The sequence below is a fragment of the Phascolarctos cinereus genome, unplaced genomic scaffold (genome assembly GCF_003287225.1).
Source record: "Phascolarctos cinereus isolate Bilbo 61053 unplaced genomic scaffold, phaCin_HiC Scaffold_726;HRSCAF=1367, whole genome shotgun sequence".
NCBI classification, from domain to species: domain Eukaryota; kingdom Metazoa; phylum Chordata; class Mammalia; order Diprotodontia; family Phascolarctidae; genus Phascolarctos; species Phascolarctos cinereus.
The window spans coordinates 172,148,834-172,173,522 of NW_027556098.1; the positions used below are offsets into that span (position 1 = coordinate 172,148,834).

The 24,689-nt window shown below is 38.2% G+C and overlaps 1 protein-coding gene across 1 annotated transcript in view; it reads left to right on the plus strand.

The window, feature by feature from the left end:
* KIF5C (kinesin family member 5C) overlaps positions 1 to 24,689 on the plus strand; it is a 215,883-nt gene that overhangs the window by 95,780 nt on the left and 95,414 nt on the right. Inside the window, exons 3-10 of the mRNA XM_020984747.1 lie at positions 6,852 to 6,925; positions 12,456 to 12,560; positions 16,095 to 16,143; positions 16,609 to 16,664; positions 17,503 to 17,590; positions 19,390 to 19,514; positions 22,337 to 22,441; positions 23,035 to 23,183. Coding sequence (XP_020840406.1) covers positions 6,852 to 6,925; positions 12,456 to 12,560; positions 16,095 to 16,143; positions 16,609 to 16,664; positions 17,503 to 17,590; positions 19,390 to 19,514; positions 22,337 to 22,441; positions 23,035 to 23,183 — 751 coding nt within the window. The remainder of the gene's footprint in view (positions 1 to 6,851; positions 6,926 to 12,455; positions 12,561 to 16,094; positions 16,144 to 16,608; positions 16,665 to 17,502; positions 17,591 to 19,389; positions 19,515 to 22,336; positions 22,442 to 23,034; positions 23,184 to 24,689) is intronic.

Consider the following 24,689-nt stretch of genomic DNA (forward strand, 5'->3'; position numbering starts at 1 on the left):
AAGTTTTCTTTCCACCATATTATGGTGCTAAACTGAACCACTATGCTTTTTTAAAATTTATTTTAGGCAATTGGGGTTAAGTGACTTGCCCAGGGTTACACAGCTAGTAAGTGTCAAGTGTTTGGTCTGAGGCTGGATTTGAACTCAGGTCCTCCTGACTTCAGGGCTGGTGCTGTATCCATTGTGCCATCTAGCTGCCCCTGAACCACTATGCTTTAAGGTCTTCCTTGCTACCCTAACTTGTTGCACTTGTGATTTTATTTTGACCTTCTGAGTAGGATTAAAAATATTTTATAGCTAGGACCTTAAGAATTTCTCCTGAAGATGCTTTTGGTGAGCCCTTAAAAGTGAGATTATTCCAACCATCTTGGAGAGCAATTAGGAACTATGCCCAAAGGGCTATAAAATGTGTATACCCTTTGACCTAGCAATAGTACTTCTAGGGCTTTATCCCAAAGACATCATACAAATGGGAGAAGGACCTACATATACAAAAATATTTATAATAGCTCTTTCTGTGGTGGCAAAAAATTGGAAATGGAGGGAATGCCCATCAATTGAGGAATGGCTGAACAAGTTGTCGTATATGAATATAATGGAACACTATTGTGCTATAAGAAATGGTGAGCAAGCAGACTTCAGAAAAACCTGGAAAGACTTGTATGGAATGATGCTGAGTGAAGTGAGCAGAACCAGAAGAATATTGTACACAATAACAGCCACATTTGTGGTGACTAACTTTGATAGACTTAGCTTTTCTCAGCAATGCAAGGATCTAAGACGTCTCCAAAAGTCTCATGATGGAAAATGCTATCCACATCCAGAGAAAGGACTATGGAGTGTTTGACTGCAGATCAAAGCATACTATTTGCTCTTTCTTTCTTCTGTTTTGTGTTTTGTTTCTTCTTTCTTGTGGTTCCTCCTACTGGTTCTAATACTTCTTTACAACATGACTAATGTGAAAATATGTTTAATAGGAATGTATATGTACAGCCTATATCAGATTGCACGCTGTCTTGGGGAGGGAGGTGCAAAGGGAGGGGAAGAAACTTTATAACTCAAAAGCTTATGGAAGTGAATGCTGAAAACTAAAAATAAATTAATTAGTTTTTTTAAAAAGTGAGATTACATCTCAATACTTGATTTAATTACAAAAAGATATTATTTTACTTGCTTGTGCAACAGTATATATAACATTGAATGCAAAAGAATGACAGCAGATCCTATGATTTTTTTCTAATTGAACTCCACAAAAATATGAGAATGAAATTAATAATAATAACCAGCATTTATATAGCACATTAAGGTTTACTTACAGGACACTCTGCATCCATTATCTCATTTGACTCTCTTATCTACCCCTCTGATAGAGGTGTAACAATTATCATTATCTCCAATTCCTCAGTGAGGAAACTGAGGACCAGAGGGGGTTAAGTGACTTTGGGGAGCCATCTTCATAAAGGCGATCATTGAAATCATGTGAATGAATGAAATCCCCAAGAGAGACAGTGAAGACAAGGAAGTCTAGGGCAGAAGTTTTTGGGATATTCACACTTAAGAGGCGGCATGAGGAGGATGAATTAATAAAGAAAAAGGAACAGTCAGAAAGATTAGAACAGAACCAGGAGAAAAAAACATGTCAAAGAAGCTAAGAGAGAGTACCAAGAGTTATGGAGTGGTCAGCAGTGTCAAATGTTGCACAGTGGTCAAGGAGGATTGTTGAATGAGAAAAAAGACCTTTAGATTAGGCAGTTAAGTAACAGCATGAGGAGAGAACAGTGTTAATAAGAGTCGTAGAGTGGAAGTCTGATTGTGTGGGCTGAGGAGTGGGTGGTGAGGAAATGATGACAGCAAATGCAGAATATGCCTTCCAGAAGGAAAAGAGACATGGGACAATAGCATAAATGGTCAAGAGGTTTTGTTTTTGTTTTGTCTTGAGGCTAGGGGAAATTTGAGTATGTTTTAATCCACAAGGAAAGAGCCAGTAAAGAGGAATTTATTAAAAATTTGAGAGAGGGAGAAGGAAAGGGGAGGGATTGATATAGGTAGGGCAAAGTTCAAGAGGTAGTGGTATTCCAGGTTCAGAGTCTAGGACAGAATAGCTTTGGCAAGGCAGGTCACCTCAACCTCTGAGACTGGAATAAAATGAAGACATTTGTGAAAATAAAGAGAATATTTTAAGTGTGGAGGAGGGGAGATGAGGGAGCTCACAATGAATGAATACCCTTATTCTTTTGGGTAAAGTTAGAAATGAGGTTCTTTGTTGTGAGAGATAAGGGATGTGTCTAACACTGAGGGTTTGAGGGGAGAGAAGATTTAGGACAAGACATTGGAGAATATGGTAGGGAGTCAATGAGAGATGAATAGAAAGGCATCTCTATATAATCATAAAGGCATAGTTGGTGTTTGATAACCTGAACCCAGGGAAGCTAGTGAGCCAGATTTTGTAACTTCCTCTGGCATAGAGGTTCTTTTCTGTGGCATGGACTGCTTCGGCAATCTGGAAAAGCATGTGGATCTCTTCTCTGAATAATGTTGTTAAGTGCATGAAGTAAAATACATAGAATTATAAAACTCTTACCATCAGAGTTGAGGCAAAAAACTTATCAAGGGGATCACAGATTTAGAACTACAAGTGAAGCTTAGAGGTCATCTAGGATCAGAGAGGTTATATGATTTGCCCAAGGTCACAAGGAGGAAGTGGCAGAGCCAGCATTTGAACCCAGGTCCCTCAATTCCAAAACTAGGCCCTTTTACTGTAGCATGGCATCTCAGGAAAAGGTAGAAGCACAGATTATGACCAGAAAAGAAAACTGCAGAGTCCAGGATTATGGAGACAGGGCTGTTTCTGGTGATGGTGATATCTAAGGTTTGAATGCTTCTTTCTGTATGTGGCAGTCAGGGGTAAAGTGGTGTTGGAGATTGTGAGAATTGAGGAGAACTGGGAGGCCGGGTTGTTCAAGGTGTTATCATTGTGAATATTGAAATCCTCACCACCAAATCTGAGGAATGGGGTAGATAGGAAGCCTGTAATCCAGATGCTGAAGTCATTGAGGAAGGAAAAGAAGGTGCGTAATCTAGACGCTAATGAGCGCAAACGGTTGTTGATTGACTGATTGAATGAATGAGTGGTAGCCACATATTCTGTGTGTGTGAACTTCACAGGAGCAGAGTTGTGATCAGTGACGGTAGAGCAAGAGGTCTGGAAGTGGCCATGGAAAGGAAGAGACATGCTGACTCCTCCTCCCATCGTGCCCCACTCAACTGAGCTAATGGACTCTAGTGAAGATGTGCTTTGTGATTTCTTTCTACTTTATTTAGAAGTAGTTAGCTCAGCAACCAAGATGTCTGACATTGAACTCAAATTGTGTCGTGCTTACTGTATTAGTGTAGCTTATGCCCATCCTAAAATTAGTGTTTGTTTCCTGAAAACAATGAAATGGGACTTAAAGTACAGAGTAGAAAGAGCCCTGGGTTTAGAGTTAGGAGGACACTAATTTGCTTCATCTGTTGTGCCTACTCTGGGCTTACACTCCCCACCCACACTGGCACTGACTGGTCAGTTGGGTGCTCAGAGCTCGAGTTGCCACTACTTTTCCCCTCAGGGTTCTAAAGGACCAAGAAAGCATGGAGGGAGTGGTGGTTTTCTAGTACTGTATCTCTTAAATCCCTGACAGTGTGCTTCCCCCATAGTTAACCAGTTGTTGTTAGTCAGACAGATATAGTTTTTTAGTTTTTTGGGTTTTTTTTCCTTTTTTTTTTTAAGTGAGGTGCTTGGGAGTTAAGTGACTTGCCAAAGGTCACACAGCTAGTAAGTGTTAAGTGTCTAAGGCTGGATTTGAACTCAGGTTCTCCTGACTCCAAGGCCAGAGCTCTATTCACTGCACCACCTAGCTGTCCCCAGATTTAGTTTTTTAGAAAAGAACATTTACTAAGATGGTATAATAAAAATAATTGTTGGGAAGCATCCCTCCACAGAAAGCTTTGATGTACTCTCCCTCTAACACATTGGAAATGTGGGCATAAGAGAGCATATGTGGCCAAGTAATAATTCACAGTTTTTGATTGCTAGGAATGCTTTTCTTCTCTTCATGAGGTATCCCTGAAGCTCCCCTTACACATAGTATAGTTTTTCTCTTGGTCTCTTTGTAGAGTCTTAAAGTTACCATTCCTCTATATCTTTTGTTTTTGACTCACATTACAGACACTGAGTCAGCTCTTCCAGAGATTCTGGAATCCTGAGGCATTTATAGGAAGTCCAAAAATCCTCCAACCCTCAGAAATGTAAAAGGTTGTCCTTTAGTGTGGGTGTGTGGTGGGGAAGGTCAAGGTTCTCTCCACTTCACCACCAATCAATTCCTTCTCAGGGGCTTGGCTAGAAGGCTCCCACCACAAAACTTCCAGGTGCTTGAATCCTCTTACCCACAACCCACAGGCCATGGAGAAGTCTGTCAGTCAAACCAGACTTCCTGTTGCTGCCCTTGAAATGTCTTTCATTGATTCAATGGAGATAGCCCAGCCTTGTTCACACCTTTGACTGAGTGGATATATGTTCTCATCTGCTTAAGAGATCACAGTTAAGTAGAATGAGGTGACTCATTGGCCCCCTATCCTTACAAATGAAATGAAAAAGTTTGATGAGGTGACCTCTAAGCCCCTTTGAGTTCTAAATCTATGTTTTGCTTGCAATTTTCTAGAGCATTTTATAAGTACATCTGCATTTGTTATGATTTTGAAGTGGCCAAACAAACACGAATCCACCAGTTTAGTTCCTGGTACATTGCAGATACACCAGTGCTTGTTGGTTGGTTAATTGAATTAAGGAGCCTAAAAGAAATTTACTCATAAATAAGTTAAAATTGTAAGGAAAATAGAAGATAGGGCCATGGCCCTAATACTGTATTTTTATAAGCTACTGATACTCCCAATCATCAGATGAACTCTCTTAAGGATTGATAAGTGTGAAAATGTTACAGCCTGCTGTAAGCTCTTGTGGACAATTAGGTTTTAACATTTCCCTTGTACCCAAACCACATGATTGTTAGATATATTTATTACCTGTAACTAGCAAGCATTTGTTCTCTCTCCTTTCCTCCCCTCTCTCTATCCATTCTCCTCTCTCCTTTCTCTTCTATATACAATTTCCTCCATTACCTTCCTCTCCCCTGTCCCCCTGCCATTCTAGTCTAAAACTCTTGTTTTCTTTCCTGTCTCAGTTCAAAGCCCATCAACCTGGAATCAATAAGATGACTCTTTCAAAATAGGAAATCTGAATCAGCATCATGAAATAATATCAAGCTCTCAGAGGCTTAAAAGCTGTTTGGTCAACTAAATGGATTGAGTTGATTGTCCGCCTGATTGATTTCTTTCACTGTCCCTACCCCCTCCCTTTGACAAATTAAGACTTCCTCCCCATAGGCGAAGTTAGCTGGCATTAGAGAGAGACTAATTATGTTTCTTTTTACTTTCTGAGATATTTGTATGCATTCGAGAGTAACTGGGGAAAAGGACTAGTAATATATTTTAATCACCTCTGCTGCTTTGAAACATTTCCTGCAGATAAGCTCAGTTATTTCAGGAATAACATCTTCCTTCCATGTGCCTTTCCTTTTCCCTGTGTGAAATGGAAGAGGGCCTGCACTGTGTGTGGGTTTGCACAGTGAGTGCCCTCATTGTATAATTTTTTTAAAGAAATCCTGATGCTAATGTGGCCGGCTAGCTTGCTAGTACTGTCACGAAGGAGACAGGAGGTTTTCACATGTAAGTCAGAACTCCTTTTGGTCTCTCAGCCAGCGGTTGCCATGCTTCTTGTTATATAGACTGAAACCTCTTGTTACCTCACCCAAGAAAGAATTCCATTCTTTGGAAGCTCTTGTGTGGACTTTCACAGGAGAATTCCCTAAGGATTTAACTGGGAGCCAATATCCTAAATGGATCAAATCCCAGGAAAGAAGTCCTATTCTGCTTGGTTCTCCAGAAATTCAAAGCACCTGTGACTTTATTTTGGCTGATCTATTAAGAATATATATCCAGCTTTATTGCATTAGTATACATATCCTTATCATATACAATAAATATATATAGCCTTATGCTATTTGTATATATATACAACTTTATTATATTAGTATACATATTCTTATTATGTATAATAAATATATGTAGCCTATCTTATTTGTATATATATACACAGCTTTATTATATTAGTATGCATATCCTTATATGTAATAAATATATATAGCTTTATTATATTAGTATACATATCCTTATCATATATAATAAATATATATTGCCATTTGCTATTTGTATATATATACAACTTTATTATATTAGTACACATATCCTTATCACATATAATGAACATATATAGCCTTATCTTATTTGTATGTGTATATAGCTTTATTATATTAGTATACATATCCTTATCATACATAATAAATATATATAGCTTTATTATATTACTATACATATCCTTGTCATATATAATAAATATGTTATGACTTACATACATACACATGCACACTTGGTTGTAGAAGGGGCCTCAAAAGGTCTTCCAGAGTGTCTTCCAAGCCTCTTGATCTTAGAGCTTTACTTAGAAAATACTTCCCAGTCCATTCTCATGAACTCCTTATTCCTTGGTTCATCAGGTTAGAGCCTGAACCCATTTCCCCTCTCATTTTGGTCTTCAGCAGAGAAGGAGAAGGCAGGTACTAGTATTTCTTACTTGGTTCTTAAATATTCTGTTTTCTTGAAAAGTTTGAGAATCTAGTATATGCTAAATATGACATGAAATTTAACAAGCTATATGAAGTAAAGAAATAACTGGATTGGACACTTATTTTCCTTTCCTGCAGATGTACTGGAAGGTTACAATGGGACTATTTTTGCATATGGACAGACCTCTTCAGGAAAAACCCATACCATGGAGGTAAGATCATAGCATTGATGTTGAGAGCAGGGATGAGAGGGGAGAACATTTCACTTATTTAGATAAAAAAATGGAATTGAAACTTTTCATTGAATTCTGAAGTGCAGATTTCTTCTGGGTTTTAAATAAACACAGCCTTTGTCTTTCCAGACCAAAGGCAGAATCTGATTTTAGGATATAGCTGCAGTCAGTTTCCTCATTTTAAAAAACTGTGGTGTAAAGGAATGAATGCTAGATTTCAGTGTCAGAAAATGTGGATATAAGTCAACTCCACCATTTAGCACGTAACTTCAGGCAAGTCATTTAATTTCTCTGAACCTGAGTTTTTTCATCTGCATAATAAAATTAGCATTAAGAAAATACCCTAAAAAGTGCCCCACCACAACAGTAGAGCGACAGCATGGTATAGTGCTGTCTATATTCACATTTTAGGTGCATTTTAAGTTCTGTGATTAACTTGTGTGATTCTCTTTGTGGGGGGGGTCAGTGTTTAGATGGTATTTCCCCATTTGAATCCTAAATTTCAGACAACTCTTACTAGTTGCTTAGGGTGGGAATTGGAAGGAATGTCATTGGACAGTTTTCAGTCCTGTGTTTTAAAAACTCCAATACTAACAAAGTTTGAGGGACTTCAACTCACAAGGAGTGGTGTCAGATTCATCTTTCGTGCTAGGTCTTCTCATTTATAGTCATCTCCTGAGAATATTGCTGAGCTAGGCCAGGCTGCTCCAGAAGTGTTTTAGCTTGTGAGATGGAGATTTCAGAGTCCTTAAATGTTTAGTCACCCATAAATGTTTCACTTAGAGTATGGAGTGTAAGAAGATAGCCCTACTCCTATGAATTATGAAAAGCAAATAAAATAATGTATGGAAATCATTTTGCAAACCTTTAAGTGTAAGTGTTAGCTATCATCCTCATGATCTTCCTGATTATTATTTGATAGAGCACTTTTGGCTTTTCTATTTTTTAATTGTGAAATAATCTAATAGAATATTTAAACTGCAACTGACTAATTCAGAGATCCCTACCCAAGCTAGAAACTTGTTTTAGAAAAAAATAATCATAATATTTATGAGGGGCATCTTAGGTGGCATGAAGTCAGGAAGACTCATCTTTCTGAGTTCAAATCTGGCCTCAAACACTTACTAGCTGTGTGACCCTGGGCAAGTAAGTCACTTAACCCTATTTGCCTCAGTTTTTTCATCTGTAAAATGAGCTGGAGAAGGAAATGGCAAACCACTCCCATATCTTTGCCAAGATGCCACGAAAGGGGTCACAAAGAGTTGGATGCAACTGAAGTTACTGAACAACAATATAGTGTTTCCTTCCACTATAGTCCTATCATAATACTTCCTTGAGTCATGACTCTGGATTCTTGAAAGCCATGCCAGTAGACTATAGGCTCTCTGGTAGGTCTACCTATCTGGGAAGACTTCATCATGGGATAATCATGGATAATTAGAGTTGAAACGAACCCTAGAAAATATCTAGTCCAAGAGATAGAATATTTGTTTACTGCCAGAGGACCAACCCAGCTGAGTTTGGAAAGTCATATCATTAAAAGATTGACCACCAGATGATGAATTATTTTTGTCCGTAGCAACTCATGAAACCATCTACTAAGGTATGGAAGAATTTTAATCTGTATTAGAGGATATTCCCTACCTCAGTGAGATCATGGTGTTTTTTTTTGTCATTTTCGTTTTGTCATTTCATCTCTACAGCCTCTATGTTAAGTAGGTAGCATAAAACATAAGTAGTACTATAGTAGATATTAGATAGATTAGTACATAGATTGTACTATCTATACTTGTATGTAATATAAATCTCACTGTACTCCATTATACAGATGAAAGAACTGAGGCTCAGAGAAGTTGTTACTCGCACTGTTGTTGAACTGTGGAGTTTACTTAAACCTACATCTTTTGATGTCTAACTCTAGTATTCTTTCCTTTACTCATTAGTTTAAAAAAATAACTGACTGTAGGTATAGCCTAAATTCAGATTCTGCTTTTGTCTAGAGAGTCAAATAGAATTAAAAGACCTTAAGTTCTCTGAGGGTTGCATCCCTTTGTAATCCACAGAAAGTTAAAGAATGTCTAAAGCAGTATCATTTACCTGCCAAGAATGAAAAGGAGGAGTTGAATTCTATTCTACCTCTGAGTTTAAAAATCTTGACTCCAAAAAAGAAATCTGGACTCCAGGTTGCTCATTCCATCCCACGATTGCCCCTGTTGGTTTAAGGTTTGAATTAGAACAACATTTATTTCAAGTGTGGCTTGTGAAAAATAGACTGCTTATTGGGTAGCTTGAAGGGGTGTCATGTAATGATGTGCTGCTGTTCCTCTTTGGCTCCCTTCCTGGGTATGGTCTAACCTACCCCCTTTCTGAGGGGTTAATCACTGGTGGTGTTCTCTAATTAAGTATTCTCTGCCTCCTGGGAAGCTACAGGCTCAGCCCACACAGGTGGTGGAATAGTAGAGTAATCCACTAACTTGGAATGTAATTAAATCAAAATATCTGCAGGGTTTATAACATTTTATGGGTAGGATTTTTTTAAAAAATCACTCATATTCAGTATTAGAAATACTTATTTTTTAAAAAGACTTTAGGGAGGGATGTTAATCCCCTAAAAGTGGTCAGAACTGTCACATGCAAATCAAGGCAATATTCAGTTTTAATTCCTACCCTCTTTTGGGCTAACATCCCGTAATAATTCCATTACTTCCATTGAAGGGGGAAATGTATAAGCCTACATAAAATTAGAAAGATTAGCTCCTTAAGGTAAAGCATTTAAGGAAGATTTCAGTAAAAGCATTAAACTTGTGATAATATTAGTCTCAGGCCTAATAGGACACAGTAGTACATGGAGATTCAGGTCTTTGTAGCTTGTGCTCATGGAGGCAGTCCAATATGCTTCTGCTGAAGGGAAGAAATAAGTAGTGTCATTCTTTTTCAGGGTATGGGTCTGGATAAAATTTCCTACCTACCTCCCCACAACCCCAATTCCAGCCTGGATTTTACTTTATCAAGGAGTCCTCTAGACTGGAGCTTCTCAAACTGTGGGTTACGACCCCATATGGCTTTGCAACCCACAGTTCAAGAAGCACTGAAGGGGTCTTGAATGGAAGTTTTTTGTTTTTGTTTTTGTTTTTGGCTTTTTTTGGTTGGGCAATGGGGGTTAAGTGACTTGCCCAGGGTCACACATCTAGTAAGTGTTATGTGTCTAAGGTCGAATTTGAGCTCAGGTCCTCCTGAATCCAGTGCCAGTGCTCTATCCACTGTGCCACCTAGCTGCCCCCCTGGAAGAAGTTTTAAGAAGCAGCCCTGCTCCAGACTGATAGACACATTGCTATGGTGTCCTTTGCCTTCAGCATGGCATTGCAAGGACATACTAATCCTGCCCAGAGAATTAAAATTAGCAAATTTCCAAATATATCCACTTTTGCTAGTCTTCTTTGCTTGTCACACTATTAGGCTGTGAACTTCAACTTGTCAAATGCTTTTAATGAGGTACATTGATTCCTGGATGAGTTGACTGGCTGCCTTATCTTCTCTTCTTTGATGGTTTGAAACATTCTCTCCTGCCTGGGAAATTGCGGGATGGGACTCAAGTTGAAACAAGGAAGTTTTATTCTGTGGTAATGGGAATAGATATTGGGTTTACTTTTCTTTATACACTACTAGACTCTCAGGTCACTTTGGGAAAATACGGAAAAAGCTTAAGGAAAACATATAGTGTCAGCTCTCTTCCTCTTTTGGGAGAAATCAGATGCTAAGATGTTGCACACTATTTTTTTTGTTGGTTTAAATCAATTGGTTAATTTTTCTGTGGTCCAGGATAAGTCTTTTTCTCATTATCCCTTGAAAGTACTTTTCATGTTTCCTGAACTTCAAATTATCCTAAGCAACTCAAGCCAGCAAATGCTTGTTGAGGAAATGGGTTAATAACATCGATCATTTGATCAAACATCAAGCATTTATTAAGTGCTTGCTGTGTGCCAGACACTGTGCTTTGTACTGGTGATACAAATACAATGACATAAATAGTCCCTACTGGAAAGGAGCTAATGAGAGAGACAGCAAGGAAATATATAAGTATAGGAGGAATAAGCAAAAAGAGAATAAAATTCAAAGTAGTTAAAGACAAAGGAGCTTGAGAGACAAGGCATCAGCCATTGAATTAATGCTGGTCTCGGTTTGGTGGTTGCTCCCTGAGTCTTGAATGTTATAAAAGGAATTGTGGCACTCACTGCCTACAGTGAATTACTGTGGGGCAAGCAGATGCCTCAAGGACGCAAAGTAGACCTTCTGTAAAGTCATCGCCAGGCATCTGTTAAGCCTGTACTATGTGCCAGGTGCTGGGCTAAGTGCTGCAGATACAAAGAATGGCAAACAAACCAACAGAAAGCATTTCCTGCTCTCAAGGAGTTCACAGTCTAATGGGAGAGACAACACGCTAACTGCTATGCACAAACAAGATATACACATGATAACTCAGAAGGAGGGAAGGCTCTAAGATTAAGGAAGACTGGGAAAAGCTTGTTGCTGAAGGTGAGCCTTTGGCTGAGACTTGAAGGAATCCAGGGAAATGAGGAAGAGGAGAGGGCGAGGGAGAGAGTTCTAGGTATTGGGGTCACCCAGTGAAAATAATCCTTTGTTTACTAGAGCAGTTGGGAACAAAGGATTTCAAGGATTGCTCAGGACCCACACAAGGTATGACAGTCTTCCCAGTCTTGTTAGTATGATAGGGTCCTTTTCTGGGCCGAGTCTATCTAGTTCTACCCCTTTGCTAAAACTCACATGACCAGTGGCTCCTGATTAGACTCTTGGTCCCCATAGGGTGGGGAGGAAGAGGAAGAGTAGCTAAAGAAGATTAGAGTCATGCCTTCTCTGTGGGAGGGGAGACATGGATGACATCAAGTGGCTTTTTAAAGGATTTGAAAATCTTTGAAAGTATAATGTTTATTTCAGGCAATACAGAATGTTGGTGTGTATAAACATGTCAGTGATTATTGGTTCTTGTTATTGCAGTCTTGGAATAAGATATTTATTCCAGGAGGGCACAAATCCTGTCAATTTCTGAAACCCTTAAAGTATTCTTTCCTGCTGCCTTTTCCAGACTTGTATTTGTATATAGGAGATGTCTCTTTAAAGTAATGAATCTTATTATTTTTCTTTTTAATTTATTTTTTTAAACAAAAATATCAAAACTTAAGCTTCCCCAATGAGTCTTATCCTTGTGTTTCAGAAACTGACAAACATGCCCATTCTTGGTGGAAATTACTAATAATTCACTCAGTTATTCAATGTCATCTTTTGTTCATATTCAGTGTCAATCAGACACACCAGGCTATTATAGTCAGTCCTCTCAGGTGCTACGATGTAGGGAAGGTATGATTGAAGAAACCCACGTGCACACTTGCACATGTGCACACACACAGCCACCCCACTCCATACTACTCCCCTACCAGGCACTTCTATACACACTTCTAAATTTACCCGTTCCATTTTGCTTTCATATCATTAGGGGAAGCTGCATGACCATCAGCTTATGGGAATCATCCCAAGAATTGCACATGATATCTTTGATCATATTTACTCTATGGATGAAAACCTGGAGTTTCATATCAAGGTAAGTGCAGATAGAAGTTCTCTTAGTTGGGTTCTGAGAAGGAAAGCCATGCCAAGGGCTTTGACCTTTAGCTGAGTTCTGAGACTGATCTAGTGATTAAAGATCATGAATCTGCCTTTTATATTTTCAGTGCAAGAAACATAGCTATAAATCATGTCAAGTGACTGGACCAAAGTCATTAAAAATTATTATTGGAGCAAACTCTTTAGTTGTCTCTCCATGTACAAAGTAGATAAAGAAATAGACATTTGCATGTTTAGGGTCAAAATATGTAACTTAGCTGGAGCTACCAATTGAAAACACAATGAGTACTAGTGGCATTTTCTGTGTGTTTTCACTAGAGTCATCTGGATAGCCTTCTTAATTTGGCTTTTCACCTGGTATAAATTCGTGCCTAGAATTTGTATTTGACTTAGGCTGCCACCTTTTTATCTTAACTATGTAATCATGAAATCAAATTGAAGAACTTCTAGATCCCTTCATAGAATCATACTTGTTTTTATCCTGCTCACTTTCCCATGTTTCACTAAAACACAGTGGTAGCTGATTCTCAGTTGTGGCTTATACCTGGAAGAAAAGTATCTTTCCTCTATATCTCCCTTGACTAGAATCCTGATAAGTATTTGATTCATGCCTTTCTGGGGTTCTTGATGGCAGAAGGACGTAGAAGCCTGTAACTTTGTTTGAAGGGATTGAGATTTAGGCGTTTAGTATATCGCCATGACAGTTTTACTAACATTTTTTCTTCTCCCCTCCTTTTTTTATACTTACATTTTTCAAAACACTGACACAGTCCTTCCTTATTAATTCTAGAGTGAGATGTTGAACCAATTATTGCCCTTAAGAATCTTATTAAGGTAAAAACAGCCATGACAGGAAGTGAAGAATTTGTTTTAAGCACCAAGGACTGAAGTTTTAGATTTAGGATTTTTTTTACCTTGACAAATGTATTCATTAGTTTTGAAACTAATTAGAATTACAGATGGCTAAAAGTGGATAAATTAGCTATTGGAGCTTTATTCGGACTATACAAGTATTAAAGGTTGACTACATGTTAGCAATTTCTTAGAGCAGAAATGGAAGTTTGATTAATATATTTTCCTCTTAAAATGAGAGTTTTGATGTTGGTTTTGTACGTTCCAGCTAATTACTAAAAATAGCTAGTGTCTACAATAAAAACACTTAAATTAATGAATAACAATCCTCTCATATGCATTGTAAAGAATAATCATTTGCCAACTCTAGTGAGAGTCTCATACCTTGCTTTATATCCATTGGCTTTATAACATTGGCTGAACTTGGGTTCCTGAGTTAAACATAGCTATGAAAGCTCCAACCTGTTGTAATTTGTGGATAGATGAAATGACTTTAACAAAACTGGGAGAAGTTAATTAAAACTAACAAATAATTAGACTTGAACTTAGAAATCTAAACAGAATTGTTAGTTATCTCTAGTTTGATCTTAATCTAGAACACATTTTCTGTGTTAACCATGAAAATAAGGCCATATACCCAGAATGTCAAAGATACACCAGAAAAAGCCTAATGGAGTTGGCAAAAAGTCTGAATTAAAAAGAACATATTCAACCTCTCCTCACTATTCCATTGTTTGACTTTCATGGGAATCTTTGAATGTGAGTGATAGAGAGAGGAAAGAGAAAAAAGAGATAAATATGCTGGGGATGAAAGAAACTATTGTAGGTAGAAAGAAGGGTCAGTTAAGATCTCTAGTCTGACTCTCTTATTTGACAGATACAGACTCTAAGGCCCCATGATTAGTCCAAGGTCACACAGATGACTATTGCAGAGCCAGGATGGCAAACCATGCCTTCTGATACCTAGTTACACGTTCTTTCCAATAGAACATATTGCCTTCTAACCCCATCTGGATCTTCCAAGTCTAGTCACCACAGCCTATGCCAAGTCTCTTCCAGTTCATTCCCTATACCTTCCCCAAACTAACATTGATCACTTCACATAGATACTCAGTGACTAATCTTTTAAGACTACTACCAGTCTCTTAGCATTGTGATCTAGGGCAAAGAGCATTGATAAATTAAGCAAGCAAGCATTTATTAAATGTTTGCTATGTGCCAGACATTGTATTAAGCCCTGGTGTTTCAGAAAACAAACAAACAAACCGTTCTGCCCTTAAGAAAGTTATGTTCTAGAGTGATAGATAACTCAATAAGTATATAAAAGATAAGTACAGAGTAAATGGAAAGTAACTTTAGAGAGGAAAGCAAAAAAAAGACTTGGAAGGTAGAAAGAGACCAAATTGTGAAGAGCTTTAAGTGCAGCAAATTAGTTTATATTTGATCCTAAAGGTAATAGGGAGCCCCTGGAATTTATTGAGTAAGAGGGATAACACAGTCAAACATACACCTTAGGGAAAAAGTGTACAGTGGTTTGGAGACTAGACTAGGTGGGGAGATTCTTGAGGCAGGAAGACCTAGTGGAAGACTGTTAGAGTAGTTCAGTTGAGTGATACGGAGGACCAGAAATAGGGTGATTGCTGTGTGAATGAAGGGAAGGGAATGAAGGGAAGCTGTGGAGGTAAAAATGATAAAATTTGGGAATTTATTGGATATATATGTCAAATGAGCATGAGGAGTTGAGGATTATATAGAACTTTTAAATTTGAGTGACTGGAACAGTTTTAGTCCTTGTCACAATAATAGGAAAGTTCAGAAGAGGACCAGGTTTGGAGGAAAAGTTAAAGGGTTCCATTTTAGACTTGGTGAATTTGAGCTGCCTGTGGGACATCTAGTTGGAAATTTCTAATAGGATTGGAGCTAAAGAGATAGGGCTGAATACATAGATCTGAGAATCATTAGCATAGACATGGCAGTTGAACTGATGAGAGCTGATGATAATACTCCAAGTGATAGAATATAGAGAGAAAAGAAAAAAGGGTCCAGGACAGAGCTTATAAAAGGATGCCCACAGTTAGTGTGGCTGTGACACAGATTAAAGTCCAGTAAATGAGACTGAAGAGGAGTGGTCAGACTAGTCAGAAGAGAACCAATAGAGGAGCAGTGTCATGAAAACCAGAGAGGGTGCTGTCTTAATCAAGAGTTGCCCAGGGTTGATAAGGTAATCAACATGTAACATGGGATCAATCTACTTCATTTTCCAAGCTGAATTTTTAGCAGGTTCTACTGATTTCTGAAAACTATTTGCAAGAATGTTTTATATTTTGTTTATGTCTATGTCCACAAATATGTTCCCAAGTATACAAAGTTTGGTTCCATTAGCAAGCATTTTGCTAAAATGGAATACAAGTATGAAATACAAATGTTTAGGGGAGTTGTGATGCTGAAGTAATAAAAAGGTCAGTGTATAATCAGGTAATGGATCAATGGAGAAAATGAGTAGGTTTAGAAAAAAGCGAGCTAGTTCAATCTGGTTAAGATCCTTTTCTCTAGTACCCCTACCATTCTTTAGATAACAATCTTTTTTAAAGGTAAGCTAATGGCATTTTTGAGATGTGAAGTTTTATTTCCATACCAAACTCCATTTGTTTTGAAATAGGTTTCCTATTTTGAGATCTACTTGGACAAAATAAGAGACTTACTTGATGGTGAGTAATCTGAATACATGTCCTTTATTTGTATTGTAACTAGAGAAGAGGGAAGGTAAAACAGTCTGGAGATATTAAGTGGAATAATTCACATTTGCAGCCAAATACCTCATTTAGGAATTTATGTACTGTGGGCTTTTTTAAGGTTACTTTGTTTCTTTCTGCCTAAGTTACTGTGAGTGATGTCTGAAAGAATCTCAGAGACACCAAATTCAGAGGTCTTTGGTTTTATTAAAGAACAAACCTCACGTGTGTTCCTTAAGGCAAGCTACTCTGGTTTGTTACTCTTCGTGAAACTTTTAGCAATTTTATCCCATCAAAGGTATGCTGTTAAAAAGAGATTGGATTTGTTTAGTGTTCTGCTGTACTTGCTTCCAATTCTCCACCTCTTCCCAGCCCCAAATGATGGTTCTTTAATTCTTCTTTTCTTCTTTGCATTGCATGCTGTCATTCTCCTCCTGGTAGTATCCAAGACAAACCTGGCTGTACATGAAGATAAAAACAGAGTCCCATATGTAAAGGTATGAGGAAGACTTCATAGATCTAGATCTGGAAGGGACCTCAGATCCTAATTAGTGCAAAGTCTTCATTTTACAAATAAGGAAACTGAGATCCAGAAAGGCTCAGTGAGTTTCTCAAAGTCATACATTTCATTGGTGATGCAGTCTATTTTTCTGGTCACTGCTAAAACTGTTTATGTAGTATTTAAAGCTCCCTAAACATCTTTAAAATGTATATGGATTTTAAATTATGCTCTTTATGATTAATATTATTTTTTTAAAATATTAATTTTCTAAATTTTGTCTCTCCTTCAACATTGGGCTTTGCATATAGTTAAAAGCTGTAAATTTGGTCGAATATCTAATAATGACATTTAAGAGAATACTGAAGGGATCAATATCCTTGGAATGCAATGCAGGCGGGCTATTGCAGACCAGAAGAATTTCCATATTGCAGTAATATCAACAATGAATGTATACCATAACTTGAGTTTGTCTAGTTAAAGTTTAGTTGGTAGTTAAAAAGTTTCAGTGTGATAGATGAAAAATAAAAGCCTGCTGCTTTTATCCTCCCTACCTATTTAATTTTCTTCTTTTGATTTCCTGTCCCTCTGCCTTTGAGTTAGTTGTGCCCAAAGATCTAGTAAAAATAAATGTTTCTATGATGGTTTATTCTTTTCTGAAGGTTTGCTCAGATTTCTCTCTTAATGCGGAAAGCTGGCAGTAGGCAAGGAGAGGAAGTTGTGTGAACCATATTGTTCTGAATTACTGAATTACCTGTCCTCAAGAAGATGACATGGGAAAGTATTTGGGCATTTTAGATAAAAACATTGTCAAACCTGAATCAACTATCTTCCAGGGGTGCACAGAACGATTTGTCTCAAGCCCTGAAGAAGTCATGGATGTCATCGATGAAGGAAAAGCAAATCGCCATGTGGCTGTGACAAGTAAGTAGTGAGGATTCTATTTTAAAACATCAGTTTCCTCATGTAGGCAGTGGGGGTAGGAGTTCCTGCCTGACTGACAAAGTTGTTTTCAGATTCAAATGAGATCAAAATGATGGTGGCCCACATTTACACTTTGCTTGACAGTTTACAAAGTGCTTTGCATGCATTATATCATTGGTTACTGTGACAACCCAGTGAGATAGGTGAGTCAAGTGCCATTCCTTGTTAAATGGCTTGGAGTTAGTAACAGGGTTAGGACTCACACCCAGGCCTTCTGACTCCAGCATTTTCTCCAGTAGAGCCAAATTGTCACCACAGCTAGAAAAGCACTTTGAAAAAACATGCAATGATTCATCTATGATATAGCTCCACTTTTCTCATCTAGCTTGTTTCAGGCAACTCCATACACCCTTGATTATGGAACTGAGGATATAAGCATTGTATCACTTGTCCAAAATATCAGTACCAATAATGAAGTCAGGCACAACTGGGGAGAAGAAAGAAGACCATGTTAACAGTTAACTACTGTTAAATTAACTGTCTCAAAGTCTGACAACCAGAAAGTAATTCTCTGGGATGAAGGTGACTTCTGACCTGCTGCCTAGCAGTCCTAACCACAAGGTCATCTCTCAGTTGTGGGTGTCATGTTTTAAGAATGCTATTTACAGTAAGTAAGGGAGCATCTAGTAGAAGGCAACCAGACTGGTGGAAAGACTGGAAAACATTCCATATAAGTTCTGAGCAAAGAAAATGGTGATTTTTAATCTAAAGAAAAGATAGTGAAGTGTCATAGATGTCTCCCAAGTATTAGAAAGGTTATCATGTGGAAGAGAGATTAGACCTATTTTGCTTTGCCTTAGAAGGTGTATTTAGGAACAGCCAGGCAGTCAACTAGCCTCGATGAAATACCTGCTGTGTGCCAGGCACTGTGCTAAGCTGTGGGGATACAAAGAAAAGCCAAAACCTGTCCCCGCTCTCAAGGAGCTCACAGTGTAATGAAGGAGACAATATGTAAACAACCATATACAAACAAGATAAAACAGAGTAAACTGCAAACAAACCACAGAGGGAAGACATTGTTGAAGGAGGGCTGGGAAAAGCTTCTTGTGGAAGGTGAGACTTTAGCAGAGACTTGACGGAAGCTAGGAGGTACAGATGAGGAGGGAGGGAATTCTAGGCCAGTGAAAATGCTCTGGAGTTGGGAGATTGGGGTGTCTAATGCAAGGAACAAGAAAGGCCAGTGTCACTGGATTGAAGCATACATGGAGGGGAAGACTGAAAAGAGAGAAGGGGATGAGGTTATGAAGGGCTTTAAAAGGTACAAGAGTATTCAAAGAGGATATTTTATATTTGCTCCTCAAGTGGGGAGCTACTGGAGTTTATTGTACTGGACTTTATTGATGGCAGCTGTAGAGAGGCAGATGCAGACTGTAATATAAGGGAAAACTTAACTTTTGTTCTGATTTGTGGCTGAGAGAGGCAGTGTTACCTAATGGATAGAGCTAGTCTCTAAGGAAAACCCGAGTTCAAGTCCCATCTTTGGCTGTGTGCCCTAAGCAGGCCATTTAAGCTCTCAGTGCCCCGGACAATTCTCTGAGACTAGAAGCTTCAGAGCAGTGCCCATCTGCCTTAGTAGAGGGAGTTTTCTAATCAGGGAATCTCTATGCCTATGAAATCATAGGTCCAATACCGCCTCATTCACCCATGAAGATGACATCCACTGTGTATTAAACTAGCAAATGGACACATTATTATCTTTGTGCTTTTTGCAGTGCTATGAAATATTTTTTTCCTTTTAGACATGAATGAACACAGCTCTAGGAGTCACAGCATCTTCCTGATTAATATTAAACAAGAGAATGTAGAGACTGAAAAAAAACTCAGTGGAAAGCTTTATCTGGTTGACCTGGCTGGGAGCGAAAAGGTAATTGGTTATTTCTGTTTTCAATATTTTATTTGCTTCCATGTACAAAATGGTTTAGACTCACTGCCATACTAATTCCTGAGTTTAAAAAGTTTCCTCAGTCACAGAACTTAATCCAAGAAGTAACTCAATTTAACCTTTATTTTCTTACTCCGCTTTCTGGTACAAAGCTCTCCTTTCAGTCTTTACAGAAAAAGTACTTGATGGTCTACACTGATTTAAGCTTAATAGATCTAATAAGAAAATTAGAAAACTAATAATAAAGCTGGAGAAGGAAGCCATAGGAATAAGGGAAAAGTCTGAAGCAAATGTGACCTGAAGAGCAAATGGAAGTTGACTACCAGAACAGTCCATGGGAGCATTTTGCTTTAAAAGCAGTACAAAAAAAATATTGCTGTCTTTCATTTTAAGATGACATTTATTTCTTCATACATCCCTTAACCTACCAAATGAGCTAGCCTTCGTAATGAAGAACAAACAGAAAAAGAAAGCTGTTGGGCAAAACCAACTAAGACACTGACCATGTGTGACACTACATGCCATGTTCAACACCCATAGTCTTCCATGTCCACAGAGGGGGAGGAGGAGAGGTGCATTTACATTTTGCTTTTAAAATCTTAATAGCTTGAAACTTTCTTGTTTGTTTGCTGATTGAGTATTGCAAGGCAGTGTTTGTACAGAAGCAAGCATGAAAAGACTGGACTTTTCCTTATTAGTAATGAAGGAAAAAGTTACTGGGCATGGACTTATTGATTTAATTAGATGGATTGGGGAAATAATGGATCAGTGCTACTTTGTTCCACTATAATGATTAGCCAAGGAAAAGGGCATGGATGCTCAGCAGACTTCCTGTGGTATGATCCCATCTACCTTTGGGCTAGCATGCCTTGGGGATATCACGTAGGGACCCTGTTGTCCTACCTCTCATTGCCCCTGCTTACACTTTAAGCACAGCTATTTTCTGACAGTCTAATTGAGGAGCCATGCAGATGGCTTCTTCCTCACATTAACAGCTCTGATGAGAGATGCTGTTCCTTTGCATGGTGCTGATAATGATTACTGCTAAGAATCAACATTTATGATGCATTTGAAATAAGTGCTTCACCTCAGAGCTTCATTCTTTTTCCCCACCTTTGTCTCTAAAAGTGGCCAGGCACATATGAAAATCCAATGAGAGGATGTATTTGAAAGAACTTGGAAAAGAACTGTGTAAATGTGACACAATATCATTGGTGGCAAGAACTTTCTTTCTTAGAAGCATCAACTACCCTGCTCCCCCCTATCTTCATGCAAGACTATAATGAAACCATTCCAAGCAATGACCTCATTTTTATTTTTCAAGTAATATTTTATTTTTTCCCATTCCATGCAAAAACAGTTTTTAATAACTTTTTTTAAGTTTTGAGTTTCAAATTCTATCCTTTCCTTTCTCCCCTCCCCTCTCTCTGAGACGGGTAAGCAATCTGATATAGGCTGCACGTATACAATCACGTAAAACATTCCATATTATTTATTTTGTGGAAGAAAACTCGAACCAAAAAAGAGAAAGAAAGAAAGTGAAAAATAGTATACTTCAGTCTGTAGTCAGACATCATCAGTTTTTTCTCTGGAGGCAGATAGCATTTTTCATCCTGAGTCTTTCAGAATTGTCTTTGATCATTGTATTGCTGAGAATAGCTAAGTCATTCAGAATTGATCATCGTACAATATTGATGTCACTATGTGCAAAGTTCTCGTTTCTTCTGACTTCAGTCTGTATCAGGTCATTTAACTCTTTCCAGGTTTTAATGATCTCATTTTTAAAGATCTTTCCTGGGAGCCCACTATTTTTTTCAATAAAATTTTAGTGCTATCTTTTGCCTTTTAATCATCCACATTTCCCATCCTTTCCCTTATAATAAAAAGAAGTCCTTCTTGATCAAGTTTTTTAAATTGCCATCATAGTTGGGGATGGTTTGTCACTAAGATCCCACTAGTCACAGTCTCTGGAATAATAAACCATCTTATGTGAACTACAGATTATCTTTTCTGAAATACTCATTAAAACACAGCATACCTAGTATGTGCTCCAGGAATAGAAATTGTCTAGTAGCTACTGTGTGGCAATGAGTATATTCAGCATTGAGGGAGAACTGGACTTTTCTCTCTAAGAGCTTATATACTAAAAGAAAAAAAAACACCATACAATGTAATTCTGCTGAACTTGAAATTCCTTTCTCTCTCAAGGCTTTCCCCCCCTCCCTTAGATATTTTTTTCTATTCATTCTTTGTTATTTGCAGTGAGAAGAAATGGAGAAGGGGAGGGAAAACCTTGAATGCCCTAAGATTGTCTTTACAGCTGGAATTTTTGTCTTTATCAATTACCCAGTTTTCTTAACCTCCTTATTTACAGCAGAGAGTGATGAAAAAAATCCTTCAATCTGGGTGCTTTGGGCCCTGAGGGTTGCCGCTTTCCACGCTGTTGGGGAGTCTGAAGTGCACTAAGTCTGTGACGCTAAGTCCCTCAAAAGCCAATCTCTCCCTGGATGGAGAGAGTACCAGGGGATGTATCCATACTGCTACAACTTGAAGCATTTCAGCAGTTTCCTTTAAAACTAATTGAGGGGAAAATGAAAACAAGCTGGAACAAATCCCTAGTCACACTGAAGAAGTATGGTCTTTTGAAATGGCCTTTATTTTCCTATGGAAAGAAATGAATTTCTTTTATTTTGACTCATGCTCTAGGAGGATGCCTCTTGGCCTTTATGCTAATTTGCTTTCTTTCCCTACTCTCAAGTCTTTGTTGTCAGATGAGGCTCATTGGTTTTTCTTCTTTCTGGTAGGTCAGCAAAACTGGAGCAGAGGGAGCGGTTCTTGATGAAGCTAAAAATATCAATAAGTCTTTGTCTGCTCTGGGCAACGTGATCTCTGCCTTGGCAGAGGGAACAGTAAGTAATCCTTCCACATGCTATTAAATGGTAATATAAGAAAGGCCTCATGGTAGTTGGCCACACACCTAGGAGATGAATTTGTTTTCCTGTGCTTGGAGGAAACAAAGGGGATATTGGCTGTGAACTCTCTGCCATTATTGCACCATATTTTAGCATCTGTGAATGGTGAATGTTAATTGCTTATGACCACAGTGGTAGAATGATCTGGTGAAACTTGGCAGGGACCAAAGACCGGGTCATAGATCATAGATTTAGAACTAAGAGGGACCTTAGAAGCCACTGAGTACCACACTCCCCCCCTGCCCCAGCCCCCAAAACAAGTGAGGCATAGAGAGGTTAAGCTGACATACCTAGGGTCATACGACTGACTAGTGATTGAACCCAGGTTCTCTTGGCACTCAGTCCAGTGCCCTATCCACTACACTATGCTCATTGTTTCAAATGAGTTTCAAACTCATCATAGCCTATCACTGCCCCCTTACCTTTGTAGATTTCATAGAATTAGAAGTTTTGGGGAAAATTACCTCCCACCCCCGCCCCGAAAAAACATACAAACTAACAATCCCTTTCCCACTTACTTCCTTTCCTAGAAAACTCATGTACCATATCGAGATAGTAAGATGACCCGGATCCTTCAGGACTCTCTTGGAGGGAATTGCAGAACCACCATTGTAATTTGCTGTTCTCCTTCTATTTTCAATGAAGCTGAAACCAAGTCCACACTGATGTTTGGACAAAGGTGGGTCTGACTATTTGGTCCAGCATGGAAGAGCACTAGACATGTACTCCTTTGGTGGTCTCTTCTGACCAAACTCTTCTGGTTCTGAGTCTGCTTCTGGTTTTAGAAACTGGGTTGAGATGAAGAGAGAATAAGAGAAATGAAATGCTACTGTGTCATCTACAGCAATTTTCCATCTTGGTTTCACTGATCCAATTCTTTAAGCATTTTTATTGCTGTGTTTTAGGACTTTTTACATCACCTTCATTCTGAATGTATCCCCTCCCATGCTCAATGAGCCATACCTTTAAAAAAAATTTTAAAAGAAGAAATAAAAGCAGTTCAGTGAAATTCACAAGCACATAAACAAAATCTGACTGGATATACAATATTCTACTCTCATGATCTCTCACCTCGGCAAAGAATCAAGTGATATACATTTTCTCATCTATTTTTGGGAGATGAATGGTCATTATCAATTAACATAGCATTTAGTTTCTTTTGTTGTTATTGTTCTTTCCATTTATATTGTTGTAATCATTATGTATATTGTTTTCCTGGCTCTCCTTGCTTTATCGTGCATCTATAAATCTTCCATTCACCATTTGTTAGAGTGCAGTGATATTTCATTACATCCATGTGCCACGATTTGGTTAGCTTGTTTAGCCCCAATCGATGGGCACCTCTCTGTTTTTCAGTCATTTGCTACTACAAAAAGTGCTTATGTGGATATTTGGTACATAAAGGACCCTTCTTTCTGTCTTTGACCTCCTTGGGGGTATAGCTATCAATCAATAACCTTTCCTAGAGTTTTTGTTTTGTTTGGGAGGCTCAAATTGGAATGATGAGCATTAGTAGCCAAAGATTTGAATTTTTTAAATAATCACTGAGACAGTGTCTCCGCTCATGTTTCAGGAGCATATCGTTTGCCTTATTTATCAGGGAGTTGAGTTTTGACTGCTCAGTACATGGGAGCTAAGTTTTCTTAAACTTTATGACTACTTATCTTCAGATTCTTGGACTCTTTGCAAATACGTTAACAGAAAGAACATTTGGAAATAGTCCAGATAGAATGGCAGCCAGGGCTACTGATCTTCACTCTTCTTACTCCACTATTCCTAGTAGTGAAATGAACAGTAACTTGGGCCCAACCCTAAAACAGGAACATCAATATGGGAATCTTCCTCCTCACCCCCCAAACATGTCCACATTGACACCTTCCTATTTGCTTTTTTTTTTAGATTAATGCCACTATTAGCTCACCAGGCTCCTCGAGGGCAAGGACTCTCTTTTGCTTTTCCTGGCACTTAGTAGGCATTTGATAAATATTTATTGACTGAACATTTAACGCTGATGTCAGATTCAGGATGAATTTCCAGGGGTACTGCTGGCCAGTCTACCACTTCTCAACACTGTATGTATACTTTTCATCTAGAATCTAGATAAAATAAATACAATAAAATGAATATAATAAAACTTTATTTTAAAATGTAAAAACCATTCTTAGCTCACAGACCATACAAAAAC